At 34.8% G+C, this 11,524-nt stretch overlaps 1 protein-coding gene across 1 annotated transcript; it reads right to left on the bottom strand.

The window, feature by feature from the left end:
* Window positions 1-5,657: 5,657 nt before the first annotated feature.
* On the bottom strand, window positions 5,658-9,527 carry LOC146940401 (Ribosomal protein S5 domain 2-like superfamily protein). Its single transcript, XM_085754087.1, has 4 exons — window positions 8,752-9,527; window positions 8,095-8,532; window positions 6,295-6,375; window positions 5,658-6,156 (listed from the first exon to the last, which is right to left on the bottom strand). Exons 1-4 carry the CDS (start codon window positions 9,353-9,355, stop codon window positions 6,065-6,067), a joined length of 1,215 nt encoding a protein of 404 aa, XP_085610213.1. The 5' UTR covers window positions 9,356-9,527; the 3' UTR covers window positions 5,658-6,064.
* Between the last annotated feature and the right edge of the window lie 1,997 nt (window positions 9,528-11,524).

Below are 11,524 nucleotides of genomic sequence, written 5' to 3'. Positions count from 1 at the left end.
TTATGGACTAATAATTGAAGAAATTTTTTAGAGGTACTAATATGAGAAGTTGGTATATATATAACAAAAAAATATTTAACCCTATAAATAAGATTCCTTTTCAAATTCATTGAATAATTGATTTATAATATAGATAAATACATCGATTATTTAATGAAATTGAAAAAAATGGCTTGTATTTAAGATCTAGGAGCATAGTCTTTCTTTTTTCTTTTTTTTTTGGTCAGGGGAGTATAGTCTTTCTGTTCATTGAAACTTTATATTACTTTCAAGGAAAAACTATTTTAGAAATGAGATTATGGGGCACCCTAACAAATTTATGATTTTGGTATTAGATCAACGCCATTTAGAATCCGAACCAAGTTTGGATTCTAAAATCTAAAAAGTGTCAAAAAAACTGAAGGTCAACATGACTAAGAGCCATCCTTGACAAAAATAGAGTAAAACAACTTTCGGATTATACAATCCGAATTTTATTTTTTATATTTTGGAATGTATAATCCGAAATATCCACTTTCAAAAAAGTGGGAAAAATATCGGAATGTTTCGGATTGTATAATCCAAAATGTTTGAATATATAAGGTTCCCCCAGAACCTGGTAGAAGTTCACCACTTTTATCACTAAACACTCCCTACACCTCCAAAAACACACCATTTTGGACGAAAACGTGATTTGGAGTAGCAATCTGGTCATCAAGGGGCGTTTACTACATCATTTTCGTCTGAATGCAAAGTTAATGTTTATATAAAACCCTCCCTCATTTGATTTCTAAGTGTTTTCCTTTTGATCACGTCAGTGAATCTGTACTGGCACTATTCGGATTCTATAATCCGAAAACCACCAGTACAGAAACTGGTTGTATTTTTTAATCATGCTTTCACACTGTTTCAGTAATGGATGTTTCCGTTGATGTTTCCAATGAATCGCCACTTAAGATTGAACCTTAAGATTGAACCTCCTGGTATGTTGTCGGTTGTTGCATTTGAAGTTATAGATTGAACCTCCTATTTTATAAACGAAGTTAAAATAGTTTATAAACAACACATACTTTTCTATCCAACTAAACGTTTTTTTTTTATAAAGGATCATATTGTGAGGATCATACAAGAACAAAGAAGACAATACCTTGAAAATGGTTTACCTTGGACTTGAGGCAGAATGAAAAGCTCCTTAGTTGAGGCTTTCTTTATGAAATAACATAAAGTTTTGGTTTTTAAAACCTCTCTTTAAAATATTTTTTACGTTTTGGTAAGCTCAAATTCTATAGAACTTTTTGAAAAATACATACTTCACATATAAACACTCAAATATTTATTATTTTACTTTTTAATATGTATACTTTCTCGTTATATAAGAACGTAATATAAAATTATCACATAAAAATATAATTTTTTTAAAATCACTGAAATATAAAACAAACATCCTACCTTAAGTTAATGCCGAATGCCTAACCTTTCAAAAAAAAAAAAAAACTTAAGTTAATTTCAAATATCAATCTATGTTCCATTAATTCGAGCATCTGAATAATTCTCTATTCAGTAGAGAAGAAGTTGAGCTGTTAGGTAGCAGTCATTTTTCCAATGCCTCCGTTTCTAACGTGGATAACTTTGCTAGTAGAATAATCCTTCTTATGTGATAAACATCACATTGACTTTGAAAGTACTAAACAGACACAAGAGATGCATTTCTAACCAAAAAAAGTACATAAGACAGAAATGTAAGCTAGCTAACCTCGGTTTAAAAATATTTCAAACCATGACATCACAAACTCACCTCATTAAACCAGTGAAAATTCATGCATGGCCTACTATATATCTTCGTGCAACTTTTTGTGAATGAAGTTATCTACGCGTGTCTCACTTGAGCCATAAATGATTAGTAAAACATTTCATGCTTACATAATAATGTTTTTGCGAAGGCACACGTTTGTGTGCGTGTCAACACTTTATGAGTATGTTAATGTTTACATTTAAAAATAACTAGTTAGCCGAGATTGACATATAGACGATAAAGAATTAGTTGAGTAACCTCTCAACGGATGAAAGGTTAGGCGAAGATTAAGATAACCAAGTTGGGGAAATCTAGTTATTTCTCAAGTCTATTGATGATGAGGACATGAGTCATGAGGATCGCAGGCCGAGTCCAAGCTCGGTAAGAATGGATAATGAGACTTAAAACTCACGCTCCATGTTATAGTGTCACAAATGGTTGGGTGCGATGAGTAAGAAAACGCGTTCGTGGGAAGGTTGCGCACTAAAGACCTTATCAACGAATAATATTGTAAAGAAGGAAGCGGGCAACCAAGCATGGTGCACCACAAACCCTCAATAAGGAAAACCAGCTCACTACCGCAAAATTAATCGAACGAGGTTAGACATTGGAGGCCACTTTGTTTTGGCATGTACGAATATATTCGCTTATAAATAACTATTCTATACATTGTAAAAAAAAAATCCAATTAAATACAAAATTATTTTTTATATTTTATCTCTTTATCAATATGTCTTTATCTTACTTTTTATGCACTTCATAGTCTAGGAACAAAAACCAAACGATTGTACTTAACTCTCTACTAGAGCATTTAAGAAACCCACAACTGAAGGCACAGTTCCTTTCTCAGTGCTAATTGCTTGAAGAAAAAGGGAGTCACAATTGAGGATTCCAGCCGGTCCATCATCAAAATTATTGATCCATCAACGACTTTGGCATGTTTCATGGAACAATATGACCTTTACTATTGAAAAATTTAAGTCATATGTTCTTAAGTCATTATAATAGCTGCCGTTTTGAGAGTCAACGACTTCCCCTTCCTCTCGCGACTTAGGGTTTCCTAGATCCCCTAGAGTCGCCGCCTCCACTGCTTTGTTAGTGATTCTTCAACGTATCTGATGTTGTTTGGTCCGTGTAATAGACATCATTCCCTTGTTTTTCTTCTTCTTTTGTTCTTTAATCTCCCTTTCATCTTTGGACCATTTCTGTCACTGATATTATAGTTGATTGTTTGTGCTTTTAGTCGCTCTTATAGTCTTGCCTCCTCCCATACCTCCCTCCACCGGAATCTCTCCTCTTCAATTTGTTTTGGTCATCTAAAAGCTGGATCTAGCCGGATCTTCCTCTAGTACATCAGAACCTCTCTCTTTTGTCACCCCCTGTTTTAAATATTGTGGTTTTTAGTTGTCTGTTGTTTTTACTAGCTTTTCTAGTTTTTATGTTAGATCTAGCAGTTCAATTCAATCTGTTGGTGGCTTCATCTGTTTATCCCTTTGTTAGGATCTGGTTTGGTTTAAAAGAGCCACTTGGTTGTTGTTTGGATGTGAGCTGGATTTTCTTGCCTAATATCAATTTTGCAGGTTTCTCTTTTTTGGGAGATTTGTCGAGTCCAAGCTTTGTGGGGCAGGCAGCTGCTTGTTTTTGGAAGGAGATGTGTGGAATCCAAGCTTGATTGTGCAAGTTCAGATTTAGATGCTACTCCAAGGCTTGATTCTAAGAATTTCACTTTGTGTTGGTGTTGTCTCTCCTTAGCTTCCAATGGTGTTTTGTTTTGTTGTTCTTTATTTAATTTTCTATTTAGGTTGTGGTACTGTAATGGGTTGTTGCTGCCCTCTTGTGGATATTCATTCTAAGCTAAGGCTTTGTTGCCATGATATGTTAGATGTATAAGTCAGGAGCAAATCATATGCTTAAGAGATGTATTTGTTAGATTCTGCATTAATTCTGTACTTTACCCCAGTAGTGGGTAGTTTTCTACACATGGTGTAATCAATGGCTTTTAAGCTATCATTGAATGAAATATCCTCTTTTCGACCCAAAAAAAGAAACTATTGAAAAATTTAATTCTCCAGGGCAAAATGGTATTTGGCATATGCACTTGAGATCTAGAAAAAGTCTTAGTGGTATGGATTAACCGCCATTGTCAACAACTAGAAGGTCAGGCCAATATAGACCAAATGAACTTTCACAAACGGTTGCATTGCCAACGTTTGTGGCTCCACCTAATGTTTCTAAGTACAACCAGTTGATACACCTGAAACTTCAGTTCTAATGACAACGTCTTTCATTTGTCATAGAGATGCATACATGTTAAACTTGTCAGGGCCGGCCTAAGGGCCAAGCAACCCAAGCAAAGGTTTAGGCCTCAAAATTTTGGGTGAAAAAAAAGGCCTTTAAAAATTAATTTGGTTATAAGGATATGATATGATAGATAAATTACAGTCATTTGCATAACATAACTGATTATTAAAAGGGTTTCAATTACTCTTGATCATGAATTCAAATTTTAGTCTCCACAAAATTGATTTTATATAAATATTATGTTAAAAAAATATATTTTGCAAGACCACATTATTTTTTTTGCTTTAGGCCTCTTAATGTGTAGGGACGGCCCTGAAAATTTTGATTCACAATGAGGTTCAATATCTAAAAGGTCAATAGCTTACGTGAATTTTCATCTTAAATTGATTAGATATGACTTAGAGATGCACATGGTACATGTAAGTCCAAATCGTAAGGGAAATAAGATTGATGTGGTTGGTGCTTATAAAACACATGGTTGACGAAGAAGAGGGTAATAGGAGATAAATCCCACCCAAATCCAAACGAGAGGCAAGATATATTACAGATATGTAAGCTCACTCACAACTCCTCCTTGCACTGAAGCCTGAAGGTGTCATGTGGAAAATTGATAAGAATCTTCATGTGAAATATTGACAAGTATGAATTGTTATGAACAAAATCATTCAAACATAGTTCAAAACTTAATTAATTTTGTTCATGAACCAACTGAGATGAATTTGACCTAAAGATTGAGTTCGTAAACTACGTGAGTTGAACTTAAACTATATCGATTCACGGGCTGACTAGAGTTGAGTATCGAACCAAACTAATCTTATATTGTCAAGCTAAATCAAGTTTGAATTGATTTAACTCATTTTCAGCCCCAGTTACTTCTTTTACCTTCCAAAAATTCTTCATTTTTTTCTTTGAACTACGGTGAAGGTGATTTTGTTTCCCCAATTATTATGGAAGTGTCTTTCGTTGATTTGGAATTTCCTACAACCCTGTTGATTCCAGATATTCAAAAGCACAAGTGGATCTTTCGAGGCAGGCAGTGCATTATGTAAGTAAGTAACTCAAACAATGTGCTGTGCATGATGTAAGTAAGTACCTCAACAATGTGCATTTATTCAATGTAAACTTCCAAATTTCATAAGATAGAAGATGCAGATTTACTGTTTTAGCTATGGTTAAATTTGCAGCATGCAGAGATGAATGCAACGCCAAGGCAGCCACATAACAACCGAGACATACACCTACACAAATACTTCCTATTCAAACATAGCAACACAACGAAGAATTAAATTCTGAGCTTACTCTTACAGCACAGCGTGATGAGGATGATTATTATGTGTTGAATTCCCCTGTTGTTGTCATTAATAATATTTACAGCATAATGATGTGTGGTTGTAATACTCTAAAAAACTAGAGAAAAAATTGACTGTTTATTTTATTTTTAAATTTATTCTAATAATATGTTCATGTAACGAGGCAGATAATTAAATTAAGGGACTTGAATGATAAAATTGGAATCCTAAATAAGAATTTTATCTTGATTAGGGGCCAAACATATATATGAGGAGATGTGGTTAGTGCCTCAAGATTTATATAATGATGGCTCCTTTTAATTTAACTAAAAAGATAACATGAATTGTTCCCAATTGAAACATAAATACAAGTATACCAAAAACAAAAAATAACTACACAAAAATAAGCAGAATGGATATAACATATCCCTAATACAACAGACCAAATTTTCATTATATAATATTCATTATGTAGTTAGGACTAATATAAGAAATTGCAACTAGTAGCTCTCTCCAAAAAGCGTGAATGACTCGTAATAACACAAATCTAAGGTGAACAAAATCTTCTATCATTAGTGTCCTTGAAATCCAAACATTGATTAACATCACATGTGATGCAGTACAAAGATCAATGAAGTTTAAGAAATTATTGAGGATTGCCGAAATTCCAAACAAAAAATGCCATCCAGAAAATGATGCTCTTTTAACGCTTGACCCATTGAAAACTTTTTCTTGCTTTGGCCTTTCCAGGTTTTTTCCTTTCTACTACTCTTGAATCCCTTGTCAGGAAGCCGACTGATCAATTTTGAGGACAAAATAGTTTAGTGATTCATCAATGCGGAAGCACAGATACAACATAGCCACGAGTAAAAGACTAACATGAAAAAAGGTGTAGAAAAATAAATCAGTATAAAAAGACAAATAAGTTCATACCACTTCTAAGTGCAGGCCGCAAATCTGGTTCCCAACTTTGCAAAGCCCTGCTAATACCCAAACGTATAGCTCCAACTTGCCCTATTGTCATGAAACAGGTTTCGTTGATTAAGATAATACGAAGGGAAAAATGAATTGGAATTAAACTTTCGAACTTTGACAGTTTATCATCAGATCAGCACTTTTTCCAATTTCTGTTATGCACGCTCTCTTTATTATTTGATTGTTGGTGGAAGTTGAATATAAGCGCGTATTTGGAGACTTATAAAAGTTAAGACATTTAAATGTCAAAATTAGAGAGGCAGAACATTCTGTCCCTAAATAAAACCAAAAAATGTCAAGTAAATTAAAATATGACAGCCTTAGAGTTCATATTTTTCAAATCAGAGAAAGCTGTAGCAAACACAAAACAGAGAAAAATCCAGTTCATAAATATTTTCTCCCTTATATCTTCCATTTACATGCATAGTCTTCCTGATCGAAATAAAAGAAAGCTCAAGATTCATGAATGATATCGCAAAGGCATATTCTAGCATGACAAATACAGGTTTCATTAGTTCGGTTTTATTATGCCTCGTTTACTTCAATCGTTTTAGATTTTCATTTTTAAAATAAAAGCAGGCCAAACTGATCATGCCACATGAAGAAAAGTAGCTCACTTATTCTTGGCCTTGCAAGCATCACAATGAGCATCCATATGAAAAATGAAAGAGATAAAGGAAATGAATAAAAAGTTGTTTCATTGTTTCCAAACCACCACAATTATTCACGACCAATGTATGGGGTAGAAAAATGAAAGTTCAGCATATGGTGGTTCATAGAAGACTATTTTTACTCATAAATCTAAATGAAAACAAGACACAGTTCTTCAAAGTAAACGGGTCCTTAGTTCTTAAAAACTGTACTGAATCGAAACTTAAAACAATTTTGCAAGCAAAAAAGACCAAGAGATGCATCTGGATCATTTATATCTAAGACTAGTTTTTTTGTTGGTTACATCTATGCTAGTTTTAAAAGCAACAAGACATAAAAATGTTCACATTTCTTGCACCATATAAATGCTTAATAAGTTAATAACCAGTAACCCATCTCTGCCCCGTTACCCTGCCTATAGTCTCTAACTCTAACCCAACTCCCCCTCTCCTATGTTTTTCTTATTCATTGGAGAAAAACACATCAGACATAGATGCTTCTCATTCTCACTAATTACAAACTTGCTTTTTATTCCAATCTCTTAAGCAAATACTTGTCTGATGTATGCTTGGAAAGACTTATTCCAACCAGTGAATCTACACATACATGGGTGGATCGTGGAAAACTTTTCTCAATAATCTCAACACTGCCTTTGAGTGTCAAACATGCATGCCATTTTGTACTGTATCATGCATGGAATATGCCTGAAGAGTAGCATGCACTATGTTACATGCAGACAGCATACTGTATACTCTACAGTCGCCATACCCTAAACCAGTGTTGTTAAATAGGGGTTATAGCGGGGTTATGGCGGCACTATAACGTAGCGGAATTTGAATAAATCACTATTGTTCTCCAATACACTATTTAGTACAAAACATTGTCAAATTGCGGCTATTGCACCGCTATAGCACTGTTGAGTAGCGGCATTTAAACAAATCACTATTTCATGCAATCCACGATTGACAACACTGCCCCAAACTCAAATTACCAAAGTAGGCATTCATCCTAAAAAAATATATTCAATATGAAAGAAATTTATGCTAATGATAGGACTTCAGGAAACATAAACAAAAGTAAATAAAACTTAAAAGTCATTAACCATACCTGAAACACCACCACCTTTCACGGTACAATTAACATCCCAGAGCCCCAATGTCTTTGTCTCAGAGAAAGGTCTAAGGAGAGTAGCACGATGATCGAGCATAGGGAAATAGACGTCAAACTCTTTATCATTAACCATAAATTTACCGTTACCAGGCTGAACCCACACACGTGCTATACTGCATTTTCTCCTTCCGGTTCCATAGGCACGTCCTTTATCATCTACTTGTCTCACTCTAGCTTTCGCCGCTTCCTCTTGCTTTAAACGCTCCATTTCACCTCTGGTGGATTTGCCAGTATTCCTCTCATAGCGCATTTTTTCTATTTCACTAAGAGGTGGCAACCCATCAACATCTTTAAGATCTTTCAACGCAATTAAACTCTCAAGCATTTCGTCGGTGATTCCAGAAGCAGCAATCAAGTCACCAAAAGCTTTCGTTCCTGCAGTCACAATACAGTAAAAACATGACATCACTCACCTTGACAATAATTCAGTTTCATTCAATAATCCGCAACACCTTTCAATTCCATTCAGCTTCCACATTCAAATTAAAACTAGAAAAATCTTCAACGGTACATCAATTCATTACACGCCAAACCTTCAACAATGTCTAAAACTAACAAATAACAAACTAACAACAGAAGGGGTTTAAGCCAAACCTTCAAGAACAGCAATGAGCTCTTTCTCTTCCTTCTCAAGCTTCTGAACCTCCTCTTGACTCGGACCCTCGACAACATTAAGCTCACCAACCTCCTCCTTACTCACATCATCATCCTCTTTGAAACCAAAAACATCACCAGTATCCTCTTTCAAATTCCAAGGTTCATCAACATTATCTGCTCCAACACCAATATGGTCACCAAAATCACCACTTTCACCATCTTTAACCTCAGTTTCCTTATCAATTCCTTTAAACAAAGCATCCTCTTCTTCATTATCAATACCCTTTTCTTCTAACCACCATTTTTGTTCATCATCAACTTCCTTCCTCACTCTCTCCCCTCCTTCACCTTCATTCATCCCATCAAGATTTCCACTTTCTTCATCGAATAATTTGTCGAATTTTTCCTCTGTTTCTCCGAAATCCTTCCATACACTCAACGGATCTTTGTTGTTATTGTTTTTGTTGTTGCTGGAGTAGGGTTTTGGAAAAACGGTGAAATGGGGATTGATTGGGGGATTGGGGAAATTAGGGTTTTTGGATGGAAGAGAGAGAAAGCGAAGGATGTAAGAGGGTTTTTTGGGAATTAAACGAGAAAGCATGGTGAAAAACTCGCTATGATTTGAAGCTACAAACTATAGTTTATTCATTCACTCATATGCCTTTTCGTTGTGATAGTGAGAAATGAGTGTTGCCGGAGAGAAAGCTGACGGCGACGTTGGCGGCGGCGTAGGAAGGTAAGAAGAAGAAGTGACCTAAACTTCACGAGTTAGTGGCCCATTCCGATCGGGGACTTGTGCACAAATGCTTAATTTTTTTCAATTTTTTTTTACTCAGTTTTTTTTTTTTCTTGTAAAATGACTAATTTAAATTTATTTTTATTTTTTTGAAGAAAGACTTTTTTTTTTCGAGGTTTGAACTCGGAAACTTGCATATATTATGAAATGTCGTGCTAAATGAGATAAGTTCACGACAACAAAAGTCCAATTTTAATGTTTATTAAATTATACTGCCTTCGACTTCGTCTTGTAATAACAGAGTTTTTTTTTGCTTAAACACACTTTTTACCCCGTAAGTTTGCAAAAGTTGCAATTTTGGCCTCCTATTAAAAAAAAATGGCAAAAGTGACCCCCCATTTCTACCCCTTTTGGAAAACATCATTTTGACTAAGTCAATGCCTGCGTGGCAGCTCACTTGACTGTGTGGCTGCCACGTGTGTAATTACTAATTTAATAAAATAAAAAATGCCACATAATCAATTAATCATTTATAAAATTAAATAAATGAAAAAAAATTACAAAACCCATAAAATTCATAAATCTTCATCTTCTACACAAGCCCAGAAAATCATCTTCAACATCCACAAACTCATCTTCAAACAAACCCAAAAATTCATCTTCAACCACAAACAAAGTACTCTGGTTGAATTGAACAACAATGATTTCATCCAAACCTAATGAGTAAAATCATAAACAACAATAATAACATAAACACAACCAAATCGAAACAAAAACAAAAAGCGGAACAACAATAGCTAAAACATGTTGACTCCCATAAGCTATAGTCCCAAGCTTAATCTGCATAACTTCACTAGAGCAAGCACAAGAAACCCACACCCTAAAACAGATCCAATCCCATAAACAAGCATCCCAACTCTCAAAGAGTATTGAACTGCGACGACGAGGTTTTCGGCGATGTCGGTGGTGGGGATGCAGGACGGGTTTGTGTTGAGAGTGTTGAAGGGGTCGTTTGGGCTGAAGAAGAGGCCGATGAATATGCCGAGAGTGAAGAGGGAGTTTACGTTTGTGATTGCGGTTGTTATGTGCACATGACATTTCCTCTTCTTCTTCAATCCCTCATCTTAATTCATTCATTGTCTTTCCATTAACCCGTTAATTTTTCAATCCTTAATTAAACAAATGGGTGCAGCTTCAATGATTTGTGATTTGGTTGTGGGTTTGCAGCAGTTTCTGATGCCTAGTTTAATGGAAGGATTGGGAGAGAATAAGGGTGTGATATGTTTTGAGTTTGATAGAGGATGAAGTAGAGAGAGAGGAATTTAAGTGTTTGATTTGTAAGGGCTTGGTGAGCTTCTGGTTTTTAATTATGAAATGAGCTTATGGGTTTGATGCCTTATGAAGATGATGATGATAATCCTCGCACGTGCCTTCCCTTTTTTTTTGCCAATTTTTGTTTTTTTTTTAATTAGTTAATTATACACGTGGAATAAAAAAATATTTTTTTAATAAATGCACAGGTGGCGTGCCACATATGGTTGACTTAGTCAAAATTGACGTTTTGCAAAAGGGGGTAGACATGAGGGGTCACTTTTGCTATTTTTTTTAATAGGGGGCCAAAATTGCAACTTTTGCAAACTTAGAGGGCAAAAGTGCGTTTAAGCCTTTTTTTTTTGTTAATTTCACGTATATTTATAAAAAAGTATATAAATGAAAAACAAAAATAGTTTTGAGTGTCTTGCCAAGTATTTATGCATTCATCGTTATCATAAATGTAAAGTAAAATATATTGAATTGAGACTGATAGAAGTAGTACTCCTTCTGTTCCAAGTTATAAGTCGTTTTGGAAAAATAGTCTCAAATTATAAGTCGTTTTACATTACCAACGAAACATTAATGTTACTTTTTCTAGGGAAAATTACATTGACCTCCCTAAGGTTTTGTTAAATGTCACATACCTCCCCTATAGTTTCATAAAATGCAGTAACCTCCCCATAGCTTAACTCTGTTAACCATCTGCTAAGTTGAGAAAGA

Source organism: Medicago sativa, chromosome 3, assembly GCF_051527215.1.
Source record: "Medicago sativa cultivar Bolivia chromosome 3, Bolivia_mono, whole genome shotgun sequence".
Lineage (NCBI taxonomy): Eukaryota > Viridiplantae > Streptophyta > Magnoliopsida > Fabales > Fabaceae > Medicago > Medicago sativa.
This window is presented reverse-complemented; position numbering and strand designations above follow the sequence as displayed.